The following is a 14,630-nucleotide window of genomic DNA, read 5'->3' as shown; positions in this document are numbered from 1 at the left end:
TCTGTTTTGAAACAGAGTTCTATGACTAGGTTAAAATGATATTAAAGCCTATTAATTTATATTTCTGGCCCTACTCGTAATAATTATTGTCTGAACTATTGAGTCACTTGTCAGTTTAGCTACCTATTTTGTCAATAACACTTCTCCCACACCAGAACAAAACTACTATCTCGCAACTGACTGAAAATTTCTCCTTCTCTGGATCATATTATACGTAATTTCGAATTACACCCAAATGTTTTTAACGAGAAGCGCAACTAAATTATCTCACTTTCTTTATTGTTTTGTGAAGTGACTGAAAATGAACCAATTCGTCGGGAAAAAAGTCAAAGTGAAACATGATTTTGACAGTCCAGGAATATAAAGTTTCCAAAAACTACCTTAACCTGACTAATGAAATTGTGTTATGAATTATGTAGTGGCAAATCATATCTGCATTCTTTGCTCATTGAAAATTAAAAGTTTCCATTTGCTAGGTAGGTATTTCATTTGTTGTAGGTATGATTGAAGTTAGAAAACAACGAAAACTGAAAGATTTTTTGTAGCTTGTATATTTTCTACTCACAGGCACAATGTTATTTCCCAATAGTTCATTCAAATCATTATATTTTAGAAATCTGTAATTGTTTGTAGTTACATCCCGATAAGATGTAATATCTAAATAATATTTTTTCATAGAATGGTGATGACGACCTATAACCGTAAATGACTTGATTCCACCTCAATTCATTTTCAAAACACCGAATAAAGAAATAAGGTTATTCAAGCTTTGCCCTGGACTCTGTATATGAGTAGCTCCGAAACTTCTAGAAAGTCGAGTAACTAATTACTGATCTACAGTTATTGTTAATTTCGTGCATCATTTCAACAACGTAGCTGCTAAAACAATCCCTAATAAATGAATTCAATATATCTATTTTATTCGGAAAACTTCAATTGAAACTCACCCTTTTTTTAGAAAGTGAGTAAGATTTTGAATTCGACCGAAAAACTAACTGTCCTAGATTAAATGTTACTGTTTCATTTATGTGTTGACAGAAGTGACTCTGCTATACCACCAGTCTCTTGAATGAAACCTCAGAAGGTACTTAGTTATATGACACAATCATTTATATAAGCATCTAGAACCGAAGGTCTTTGGAAAAATGGATGAATGAAACTTTTCATATTTTTTCAATTTCATTCTTTATAAATGAACTGTTGATGAATTCCCAAAATTATAGGACCGAACTTGGCTCGTGGATGCTTATTGTACATTCAAATAAATATGAATATCCTATTTACATATCTTGCTGGTGCTATTTTTTTAGGGATTTTGGTTTTGGCTTATATGTTTGGTAATAAAAATGCGTAAACAATCCGAAGAAAATCGTTGAGTGTAACAGCAAGAATCCTCCAATCAGTTTAGGGTATCCACAGTCTAGCCATAATAACTGAGCTGAATGAATGAAGACCAACGTGAATTGAAGCTGGAAAAAGATAAAAGGTTAGCTTTGATACATAAAAATAGATCATTGTTTTGAAACAGAAAACTAAAATTGATTGTAATTTACTTGGGAACGTATTGTATGAGATATATTTTCTAAATTTTTCATTTTTGAGCTCCGGATAATATTTCATATCGATTTGGATGAGCATATCAAGACTTGGTCAATTATCTTCCGACCTCAAAATAATTCAATTATTAACTTCGACTTCAAAATGTCTATAGATAGATAGATAGATTTATTTGACTGTTTTACAATAAGTTTACAGCATGTCATATATCGAAAATGGTCATAGACACACGTGGTATATGTAAATCAATAAAAAACTTTCTGTAACATTTAGTTTTAAAAGGACAGCACAATATAGTATAACGTACACATTCAAAATATGTTGTAAAGTAACATACTTCACAAATATGAATATATCAGTGAAGGGTTATTGTTCAATATATTAGCTATTTAAAAATTCATTAATACTATAAAAACAGTGATCTAAAAGTACATTTCTAATAGTCCTTTTGAATTCAGAAAATTTCAGTGATCGCATCTCTGAAGTCAACTTGTTGTAAAGTTTCAAATCTATGGAGTATAGTGAATATTATTAATTTACATATTGAAAAAATATTTCAAACAGAATGAATCAATCGTTTCAAAAGTCACAATGGTGACATTATTTTCAAAGCTCAAAATCATTTGAGGTATTCATTAACTCAAACAAGATCTACAAATGAGAAATAAAATTCAAAAAACTGTGTTTACAGTGTTCCGTATGTTTGTGGTCAGACATATACTGGGAAAACCTTTGAGAATTGGAAAATTAGATCCCAAAATTACATTAAAAATCTCTAGATGAGGAAATAAGCAGGTAGATGGACATAGAATATGATGAAATGTAGTAATACCAAAATTCCAATGACTGAAATGGAAATGAGAATAGATCATCACACTCAGTATTGTTCAAACATGGGTACCTGTCCTGAAAAAGAAGGCTGAACTTAGAAAATGGTATGCCAAAAATTTTCATTGGAAATCTAAAAAGTTTTTACGTTTTCCAAGTGTTTGGGCCAAATTTGTAGTTAGTAATAATACCGACAACTTGACCATAAATAATTCAACGTACAATTCAGGTACGTACTCAATCATAACTACCTATAGCATATATCATTCTAGATCGACATTCTACATCATAAGTATGTACCTGTGCAGTTAGTTAGAGAGAAGAATTCGTTTTAAGTATGCCATTCACTACCAAACATGTACTCTTATATGGAAACATTTGATATTTTTCAAATAATGGTTGAGAAAATCAAATCGATTTCGGTATAATTTGTGAAATTACATCAAGTAATGGCCAAGTTAATCAGAAAAATATATAACACACATTTAAGGAAGAATGTACTTTTTTTCAAAATTTGCGTCCAATCATAAGATATCCATTTCTCGTGATTCTAAAACTTCGACCTAAATAAAATTTTGATTTTAGGTATACTAATAGAAATAAATAACGTACAAAGTTAACAAATCCTCAATGAATTCCAGTTGTCGTAAAAGAGGTGTACTCTTGATATCAAGTTTGCAATTTGAGAAGTATCACAAAATGGAAAAGGAGATCGTTTTGATATCAGGGATGAATCGAACGATTCTGTTCTCACCTGTGTTTTCTGAGAGCAAAATGAACTTCGATGATGATAATAATCGACTTTTCATAAACAAAACCTTACGATTTGATCTCTACAAACTTTATTGTGTGATTTTCATGAACGCACATCTTCTGGTTCCAATTCTACAAGGTGTTTTAAAAAGTGAGTCTGATTGTTGCAACAATTTTTCTCTCGAAATCTGTATGGGTGACAAGGAAACGGTTTTCACTATATTGATCTACCCAAAATTCTATAACAGTTGTGTAATTTTCATGAACGCACATCTTCTGGTTCCAATTCTACAAGGTGTTTTAAAAAGTGAGTCTGATTGTTGCAACAATTTTTCTCTCGAAATCTGTATGGGTGACAAGAAAACGGTTTTCACTATATCAATCTACCCAAAATTTTATAACAGTTGTGTAATTTTCATGAACGCACATCTTCTGGTTCCAATTCTACAAGGTGTTTTAAAAAGTGAGTCTAATTGTTGCAACAATTTTTCTCTCGAAATCTGTATGGGTGATAAGGAAACGGTTTTCACTATATCAATCTACCCAAAATTCTATAACAGTTGTGTAATTTTCATGAACGCACATCTTCTGGTTCCAATTCTACAAGGTGTTTTAAAAAGTGAGTCTGATTGTTGCAACAATTTTTCTCTCGAAATCTGTATGGGTGACAAGGAAACGGTTTTTATTATATCAATCTACCCAAAATTCTATAATAGTTGTGTAATTTTCATGAACGCACATCTTCTGGTTCCAATTCTACAAGGTGTTTTAAAAAGTGAGTCTGATTGTTGCAACAATTTTTCTCTCGAAATCTGTATGGGTGACAAGGAAACGGTTTTCACTATATCAATCTACCCAAAATTCTATAACAGTTGTGTAATTTTCATGAACGCACATCTTCTGGTTCCAATTCTACAAGGTGTTTTAAAAAGTGAGTCTGATTGTTGCAACAATTTTTCTCTCGAAATCTGTATGGGTGACAAGAAAACGGTTTTCACTATATCAATCTACCCAAGATTCTATAACAGTTGTGTAATTTTCATGAACGCACATCGTCTGGTTACAATTCTACAAGGTGTTTTAAAAAGTGAGTCTGATTGTTGCAACAATTTTTCTCTCGAAATCTGTATGGGTGACAAGGAAACGGTTTTCACTATATCAATCTACCCAAAATTCTATAATAGTTGTGTAATTTTCATGAAAGCACATCTTCTGGTTCCAATTCTACAAGGTGTTTTAAAAAGTGAGTCTGATTGTTGCAACAATTTTTCTCTCGAAATCTGTATGGGTGACAAGAAAACGGTTTCCACTATATTGATCTACCCAAGATTCTATAACAGTTGTGTAATTTTCATGAACGCACATCTTCTGGTTACAATTCTACAAGGTGTTTTGAAAAGTGAGTCTAATTGTTGCAACAATTTTTCTCTCGAAATCTGTATGGGTGACAAGGAAACGGTTTTCACTATATCAATCTACCCAAGATTCTATAACAGTTGTGTAATTTTCATGAACGCACATCGTCTGGTTACAATTCTACAAGGTGTTTTAAAAAGTGAGTCTGATTGTTGCAACAATTTTTCTCTCGAAATCTGTATGGGTGACAAGAAAATGGTTTTCACTATATTGATATACCCAAGATTCTATAGGAGTTGTGTGATTTTCATGAACGCACATCTTCTGGTTCCAATTCTACAAGGTGTTTTAAAAAGTGAGTCTGATTGTTGCAACAATTTTTCTCTCGAAATCTGTATGGGTGACAAGAAAACGGTTTTCACTATATTGATCTACCCAAAATTCTATAACAGTTGTGTAATTTTCATGAGCGCACATCTTCTGGTTCCAATTCTACAAGGTGTTTTAAAAAGTGAGTCTGATTGTTGCAACAATTTGTCTCTCGAAATCTGTATGGGTGACAAGAAAACGGTTTTCACTATATTGATCTACCCAAGATTCTATAACAGTTGTGTAATTTTCATGAACGCACATTTTCTGGTTCCAATTCTACAAGGAGTTTTAAAAAGTGAGTCTGATTGTTGCAACAATTTTTCTCTCGAAATCTGTATTGGTGACAAGAAAATGGTTTTCACTATATTGCTATACCCAAGATTCTATAGGAGTTGTGTGATTTTCATGAATTCAAGGAATCTCAAAAAATTATTCTGATTGTTTCAACAATTTCTTTTTTGAAATCTGTTTAGATGACAAGAAAACTGTCATCACCAAGTTAATCTACTCAAGAAATTATGGAAGTTGTGTGATTTTGATGGACGCACATCATCGGATATCATTTTTATATGGGGTATTGGAAAGTAAGTCTAATATTTCCAATTTTATTCTTCCCTAAATTTGTATTGTTGATTAGAAAACAATTATCAACGCGTCAATCTACTCAAGATTCTATAAAAAAGTTTTACACCAAATAGTCCTAATAATTTCACGTTCAACCTATAGTGAATGGTTATTTCCAGCCACAGATATTAGTACGGGTGCTAATAATTTCGTATCCCAACCACAGATTTTTATTTTCCTCTACGTCAGTATGTGTGGCCAGAAATCTGTGGATAACTTCACGCCAATGAAATTACTATGGATCTTCATCAAGTAATGGCGGAATCAGTCAGAAAAATAACCGACTTTATTCATCACATCTTATTTGTATTTACATTATGACGAATGGGCGAAGTGTCAGCTAAAGCTGTTCAACTCGATCCTCGATAACTATTTGAATATACAAATACGGTTGAGGTCATCTCATGATGACGACAACTTGTTTGGTGAATTGTGAAATGAGAAGAGTGCCTGAGTCGTTGCTGAGATTCGAAATATTAGATGGACTAAAAAGTTCGTAGACTAACCCACAGATGACGCTACTAGTTACATAAGTTTTTAGTTAACCCTAACCTTCAAAAGACACGTGAACAAATTTCACAGCTGTCGGACTATTAGTTTATGGGATGGCACATTTTGAGTGAATCAACGTTTGTTAGTTGTGACAATGGATGGTTGTGACAATGTGACAATGGATGAAACATTGCTCCATCATTTCACACCAGAATCAAAACAATCGTCAAAGTGTGCAAAGACGCAACAGTTGGTTGGCAAGGTAATGGTAACAGTATTTTGGAATGCGAATGGTATAATATGAATTGGACTTCAAATTACTTCCGCATTCACCGTATTCTCTCAGACCTACAGAGAATGCTCACTGGGAAGAAATTCAGCTCCGATGGAGAGGTGACAGTTGAAACTGAGGCCTATTTTAAGGCTAAAGACAACTGTTATAATTTCCGTCATCGCAGTCAACGTGCATACTATTAATACTGGTCATTAGCCTCGAAGTCTAGGTAGGTTATGTTAATAACCCTTTCACGAACCTAGAGAGGATGATGGCTATTTCCATTCCTGTCAACCATGAAACGTAGCAGAATCAATCTAGCTTTAACTAGATAAATTCACGGAAGAAAAATATCTAGTCAAAATTGGAGCCTTTTGATCGAAGACACGAGTGCTGTAGATTGCCACCATTTGCAGTATTGTTTTATGCATCTGGGATATTGAATTCGTTGTGGGAAATGAGAAGCGCTGAATTTATTGGAACTGTTCTTTTTCTCTATCAGACTCATATGAGCTAATGAGCCTAATATAGTCTTTTTCGACCATAAAAAATATTTTTTGTACAATTCTAAGCTCAAGATGAGACATATATCTTGCGAAAAGAACAGAAAAAACAGATGAAACGTCTGCATTTTCCCTTTGAACTCCACAGACTCTCTGTTGAAATGGTTATTATGATTAATGACTTCTCCAACTTCCTCCTTTCGATCCTCCAGATCATACTAACTTGTCGCACTAAAGCATAAATTTTAGCTGTACAAACGCATCTAGCCATGACACATGGATGTTCGGATCCGGTGACCATTTTACCAAGATGTGAGAAATGGTAATGAATCATTGATATTAGCGTGCCCTCCGAATGTATCGGGGTTTGGAAAAGTTCTCAACTGGCACAAACTTTTTGATACAACAAAATCATGTGAAATTGAATAATTTCTTTTTCATTAATTCATTCCAATTGCAATTTTCGAATCGGCTATAAATTTCCAAGAATTGAAAAAACCCAAAATCTCCAGTTCATTCGTGAGAGAAGATACTCACCAGCTGTATCGTGGTTAGATATTTCTTCCACCACAAATATTTCTGATACTCTGGTCCCATGGCGGCAATCATGTAGTAGGAGTACATTATGACATGTACCAAATTATTAATCAAATTGGAGAACGTTCCATGACCTCCTGCAAAACGAATGAATGATTATATCAACATCGCAAATAACAAAACACCGATTTTCACCGTTGAGAAACATAGAAATCATTTTATCTGCTCTGAATATCCGATATAATTATAATTTGTGAACAAGTGATGAAATATCCTATTGCACGAATGAAAAAAAACGCATTCAATATGATTTCAAAATAGTTGCACAAAATCTTCAGTTGCCATCTCAACTTTTTTTTTCAGTCGTTTAGGCGTGAAACATATATACATTTACCTATCCTCACAAACTTTCACATTTATAATATAAGTATAGATTATAACAAATAATATGAAATAGTACTGAAAGTTCCTCCGCCTTTTTTTGTATCATTCGAAATGGTGGCGGTTGTGCCAAAAAACGAAATTCGAAAATTTAAGTTTTTGGCGAGTATTTCAAAAACAACCTCTGATACTTTCTATCTGAAAAAAATCTAGTTTCCAATATTAGAAAACTATCGTATAAAACGACCTTTTGGGTCTTACCGTTTTCGAGATAGCAATATTGATAACCATCTTGGCTAAATGCCATATTACATTTGATTTTTGTATTCTTTTTAGAAAACCACTCCATTTGATACCCATATCATGGGAATACATAAGAACTGATTGTTTGGAATAATAGTTAACAATTCAGTTACGAAATTGGACCTGAATTAATATATCGAGTGGTCCAACGAAAAGTATACACCTTGCTTTTCGCTTTTTTTGTTACTTAACGCAAAAATGCTCGAGCAGGTCAATTTTGCTTTTGAGGGGGACACATTTTAGATGTATTTTTCTACCTGTGCCTTCAACCCTCTAGCGAGGGTGAGTAACAACCCTAAAATTTTAAATAGAAAGTGGGGTCGAGTCATATATCATTTGAAAGGGCACAAAATTCTCTTTGCAATGATACCTAATTTATTGTATTTACTTGAATAGTTATAAAAAAAGCAAGAACATTTACTCGATATTTTTGGTGTTAATGAAAATGCGAAAAAAAAACGGCATTTTTATCACTACTACATTCCTCTGTTTCTCTCATGCGTTTTTTGGTTCAAATAACAACAGCAGATAAGTGTACAAAAAGAATTTATGCAAACGTTCATTGATTCAGTTCGGTTGCTTTCGAAATTATTTCAACTTTACTGTAAAAATGGTTTATTCCATTCCTGAACGAATTGAAATTGCTAAACTTTATTATCAACATAATAGTTGCGCTCGCCTCTTTAATAACAGTCATCCCGGGAAAAATGTGAATGATTCGTACGTTGCCAAGTTAGTCCGAAAGTTTGTCGATACCGGATGTGTCTGTAATGTGAAACACCAGCCACGGAAACCGATCAGAAATGAAGCAGTGGAAGTCGCTGTTTTGGGACATGTTGAATTGGATCATACTCAAAGTACCCGTCAGCTTGCTGCAGCCTCAGGTGTCTCCCGTTCGTCCATAATATGGATATTAAAACCCTATAAATTTCATCCGTACAAAATTAAATTAGTACAGGAACTCAATGAAGATGATCCTGATAGAAGGCTGCAATTTTGTGAACAACTGAGCCAACTACTAATTGATGATCCTTACCTATCATTCAACACGTACTTTTCCGATGAGAGTACATTTTTTTTGAATTGAGCTGTGAATAGGCATAATTGCCGTTACTGGGATGACAGTCCCCCACACTTACTCCGAGAGGTCCATACCCAGTATTCTCAAAAAATCAATGTCTGGTGTGGCATATTAGGTAGTCATATCGTAGGGCCACTTTTTATTCCTGGGAATTCAACTGGTGAGGTCTACCTGAACATGCTTGAAGATACAATTGATCCTCTCATAACAGAAATAATTGAAAATGACCAAATCATAATGATGATCGGCTTCATTTCCAGCAAGATAGAGCACCTCCTCACATGTTGATCCGGTAAGAGAGTTTTTAGATGACCGGTTTCCTGGACGGTGGATTGGAAGGAGACGTCCCATCGAATGGCCTGCCAGGTCACCTGATTTATCGCCTTCAGACTTTTTCCTTTGGGGATACTTGAAAAATAAATGTTTTGCTACGCAGCCAGAGTTCATAGAAGATCTTCGCCAACGAATTACAGCAGAGTGCAGAAGTATAACACCTGATATGCTACAGAATGTTAGAAATAGATTTGAACAAAATTTGTATTATTGTATGGAAGCAAATGGCTCACATTTCCAGCACTTGCTGAAGTAGGATTCTACTAAGTCAATTACACATTTCAAAGTACTGGGTTGTAGTTGTTTTTCTTCAAAATACCTACATGTTTGAGTGAAATACAACAAATTAGGTATCTTTGGAAAGATAAGTTTGTGCCCTTTTGAATGATATATCACTCGACCCCACTTTCCATTTAAAATTTTAGTGTTGTTACTCACCCTCGCTAGGGGGTTGAAGGCACAGGTAGAAAAATACATCTAAAATGTGTCCCCCTCAAAAGCAAAATTGACCTGTCCGATAATTTTTGCGTTAAGTTACAAAAAAAGGAGAAAAGCAATGTGCATACTTTTCGTTGGACCACTCTGTATGGACATACTCACATACTAACATTGCAAGTTGAATAAAAGCTAGTAATTGTAATTAATGGTACTGGATGAAGCCACATCAATAAACGAATTTGATACTCATTCAACTATATGTTGTATCATGAGAATGAGAGATTTTTTGAATATCAGTAGTATGATATAATCGGTAGTGTCACTACCGATGAAGCATTGGTATTAGCGAAACGCGTCTAGAATATAAATATTTTGTGAAAACTGTGCAATTGTTATGACGGATAGTATTATCAATTTTCATCAAGTAACGAGTCAGTTTATTAATAATTCAATCAAAAATATATATAAAATACTGTAACTCATAAAAGTGAATCATTGAGATACCTGATATAATCATAATGATAATAATAGTAAACATAGGAAAGAAAGGTTTTGCTGTGGGTTTCTTCCAAAGAAAGAAAGCAAGCAATCAACTTCAAAAAGCCAACTAACTCTTCATAAAGATGTGTAGATCATGCAAAGAAGTAAGTTTCAGACACACACTGGAAGAAAAGCCCTCTCCAAACAACTACTTCCATATATAGCCAAGATCAGAATGACCCAAAAAATACAATGACGGCATTAGAGGTCAGGGCTGATTTCTTTGTTCAATCACGAGTCTTTGAATTCTTCATTCTCAAATTAATTCAAATAACGTTCTGATACTCACTACTTGAAACAAGTAACAGATTTTAACAGATAATATATACGCAGAGATTGGTACTATCGGACCGAATCAGGTTTCCAGAGTTAGCGAGTTTCACGCTCGTCATCTGACCTGGAAGATCACACACCATATAAACTAGTCGGCTTCGTCAATAACCTTGACTTACTGTTCGAGTTTGAATCAGTGTGGGCCACAATGAACTCCTGCGGTTTGCAGTGAAGGATCCAGTAGATCCAATCATCAACTTAACCTAACTGTACTTTATTTGAATGGCGGAATATAAAAATGTATATTTTTTGGATTTTGGGCAATAAAAGGTGAATATTAAAATACCCCACTTTTTTCCTCTCCTCCAAGATTAAAAAAGATTGAGAAACGAATCTCTCGGGGGATTCGAATGCGTTTTGGTTTTTCTGATAACATAGTTTCTCAGGAGAAATTTCGACTTCCTCATTGTATTCGGAAATGATTGGCTCGAAATGTGTCTTCTGGGGGCCTCCAGGAGTTCCGGATTTTTAGTACATACATTAGAGATAATTGAAAGTGAGTCTCCCTCACGACAATGGAGGGCAACAGTTGATTCATGTTACTTTCCCATATAAGAGTGGTATTTGGAATGTAAGATCAGCATATTCTCATCATTGTTGAAAGTTTGGAGTTCAGAACTGGAAACATCTAAAAATTTGTTAGACACCAGCCGTGAAAGCCTACACTGTATGAATGTATATCGAACTTTATATTTGAGTTTGTGAAAAAGAAAACTATATGTTCATCAGAAATTGCAACCGCCTTTGCTCAGAAGAAAATAAAATGTAATATTCCGAATAGATTAGAGATCTATGGTGACCCTCAAATCTCCTTTCACGACAATCATGACTGAAGAAGCAAGGTAATATAAGATAGAAAAAATAAATGAAAATATTATCTTTTATCTCAATTGGTTCCACGTGTGTGGAATATTTGATAAGTGGTAACAAACACTGTTATTTATTAACGATGTATAACATAGTTGAGCCACATATGAGTTTTTGATCATCACGATTATCGCTATTCCATCGAAACATACGTTCAGTCATTTTGTATAAAAAAATCCACATACAAAACACAGATGACTCTTGTTTGTAAGCCTATGTGAATTGAGATTTGAGTCCATTTCAAAATCAAAGAATGTATTTTGACTGTTGCTTTTTGTTGTTATACTGATTCGTGGATATAAGAACGCAAAATCAAATGTGATTTTTGTGTTACCCAATGAACGTAGGTAAAAATAGTTATTTTTTCTCATTCTGTAATACTTGTATAATGAAGGAAAAATGAATTGCTAGGGAAAAATCTGAGTGAAACTCCTTTCAAATCTTCCTAACTACTGCTAAAAGGAGTTTGAAATGAGTGTTTGCATCCGAAACCTTGATTGAGTTTGTATGATTCTCATATCATATCTATTCTATGATGTATGTTTGGAGTACAAATTGAGACAGTGAAAGTGAGTTCTGTAACTCAGGCAGGCGTTATTTGGTATCTTGCAAAAAAGTTTTATGATTGATCTAGATACTTTTTTGAAGATATATCTCCAACATTTCTGATTTTCTTGCTTTTGTAGGTTGTTATATGCTAGGTTGAACTATAAATGCACTGTCAAACTCGATAAACAAACAGAACTCGATAAAAACTGTAATTATAGTGGTGTGTTGCGAAGTTGATCAAAATCGACCGTTGAATTGAAAATCGCTTTCAATATTTTTTTGTATCTTCAACTGTAAGGCAATCAAGTGAAACCAGGACACAAACACGATCGATGTTTATTTCAAAGCTAATTTGAAGTTTTTGAGAAAAATTTACCAAAATGAAAGATAGCAATGAAAGCAAAATTTTTAGGTTATTTCTTCAGTATCTTTGAAACTCAATATTTGTTCGGAGTGAAGTCATTTATTTCAGGAATGTGCAACTGTTTTCAGGAATATTATATGAGCTTTGAATAAGGAAAGAAAAAATTAAGAAAAAATTATTTACGGTTAATATATCAATGAATTATTGGTGAGGTACATGAAAAAATCAACAATGCTCTGATAATACTAATAATTTTTTTATAATCAAATCACTGAAACTATCAGAAATTTCGAAAAAAACAATTCAATTGTAAGATACTATACATAGAAACAAAAAACTAGAATCGATGTTTCGGTATAATTTAATAGTACGTTTCTGAAAAATCGACAAATTTCAAAGTAACTTTCAGACACAAACTGTCTGGAATACAAACTGAGTAGAGAAAAGTATATTAAGTATCATTCAGTGTTCATATAAAAGTATTCTTTTCGTAAAATTCAGTGTTTATATAAAAGTATTTTTTTGGTAAAATTCAATATTTATATGAAAGTAACTGTTTCAGGAGGACTTTCTTCCAGTTTGTGTCTGAAAGGTACTTCTTTGCATGATCTACACATCAATATATAAAGTTACTTATTTAAAAATTGATTACTTCTTTCCTTTCTTTGGAAGATTCCCTCATCCTTGTTTTTTATATCAAGATGGAGTTGCAGAAAGTCAAAAACTTCCTTTTCCGAAAAACTAGTCATTCCATTCAATTCAAGTACCAAACAAATATTTTCAAAAATTATGCGGTTGGACGTCAGTAATTCCGAAGGGAATGAATAACAGCAGAGATTAAGATGTTGCTTTTTCAGTTGAAATTCCCATGCATGATGGGCACATTCATGAAAAATTCGTTTAGGAAAAAAGTGAAAGTTTTTCTGTAAAGAAATTTAAATTTTTTTTTGAACTGAAGATCTCAGTAAATATTTAGAATATATTTTTCAATAGTTCAATAGATCTAGTATGAATTCAAATATTGTTTTCCCGTTGAGTCTACTTGTCGTTCGGAAAAAATCTAGCAAATGAAGAATAAAAAATGTAAAGTACCTAAATAATTGCAGTTAACTATGACGATGTGATACGTCCACATTCATGTGATTCACTTGGGAATACAACATAATGAAATGGCCTCCACTTTTTTCTGTAGGTAATAAGATATCCGCTTTTTGCTTTCATGAATAATTGAGATCATAACTTACGTAAACAATTCACAAGTATATCATTAAAAAATAACAGCAAATTGGTAATTACCGACTAAGAAACCTGTTTATGGAATTTTTTTTCGACATCAATGCCAACAAGATCGGTATTTGAAGATGTATTATGATTATTACTTCTAGACCCTCTTCACAAATGTCGCAGCTGACTATGTGTCGAATAGAAAGGTCGATAGATGATACGCGAATATATGAACGACACATTTATAATAATGACATTAGTACTAATCATAGGTCTTTCGTGAAAAACGTCTTATTGATATTATTTTCAATATTATTTGACAGGATTACGAATTGGGTGATATCTAATCGAAGTTACAAACACAACAAAAATATTCATAACCTCATTCGTTCACATAGGTGTAGAGTTCGCTATATATAATAACTATAAATTCAAAAGGTGTATTTCCGTAACTCACTCTTTCAGAAAAACTGTCAATGCACAGCTTTTTATCAATTAGCGAAATATGTGTTTATGTTGAACGGTTTGAGAGGGAATAATTCAAATACTTGTATTTAGTTATCTGTATCATTGAATAAACAGATATAAATTCTCATCTTCTTTGATAATTTCAGATTTTTCATATTGTGGGAGAACATGACAAAACCAATCAATTCAGATTCTACAAAAACTGGAATCATTTCAATGGCTAAATCATTATACTGAAAGTTTACAGGAGAGAATGAAGGTTAAATGGTTATTTTTCACAAAAGGAATAAAACAAATCTCCAAAGAAAAGACAAAACTGAATAAGTATCAGTGAAATGAGAGAAAAGTAGATCATCTACATATCATATCATATTATATATGGATGTTTCAAAAACAAAAGATAAAAATCACAATTACGTACTCCAGTGAGATGTTATATAAAAATATCATTAG

The 14,630-nt window shown here is 33.1% G+C and overlaps 1 protein-coding gene across 1 annotated transcript in view; it reads right to left on the bottom strand.

Annotated features, from left to right (window-relative positions):
• Window positions 1-695: 695 nt before the first annotated feature.
• LOC111509554 (very long chain fatty acid elongase AAEL008004) overlaps window positions 696-14,630 on the bottom strand; it is an 89,890-nt gene continuing 75,955 nt past the window's right edge. Inside the window, exons 6-7 of the mRNA XM_074180471.1 lie at window positions 7,297-7,433; window positions 696-1,469 (exon numbers count right to left, since the gene is read on the bottom strand). Of these exons, the coding sequence (XP_074036572.1) occupies window positions 1,299-1,469; window positions 7,297-7,433 (308 nt within the window). The 3' untranslated portion in view covers window positions 696-1,298. The remainder of the gene's footprint in view (window positions 1,470-7,296; window positions 7,434-14,630) is intronic.

The sequence above is a fragment of the Leptinotarsa decemlineata genome, unplaced genomic scaffold (assembly GCF_025532065.1).
Source record: "Leptinotarsa decemlineata unplaced genomic scaffold, Ldec_3_MD MMD2_tig00026294_RagTag_RagTag, whole genome shotgun sequence".
Classification (NCBI taxonomy): Eukaryota; Metazoa; Arthropoda; class Insecta; order Coleoptera; family Chrysomelidae; genus Leptinotarsa; species Leptinotarsa decemlineata.
The sequence above is the reverse complement of the archived record's forward strand: the minus strand, read 5'-3'. Positions and strand labels throughout refer to the sequence as shown.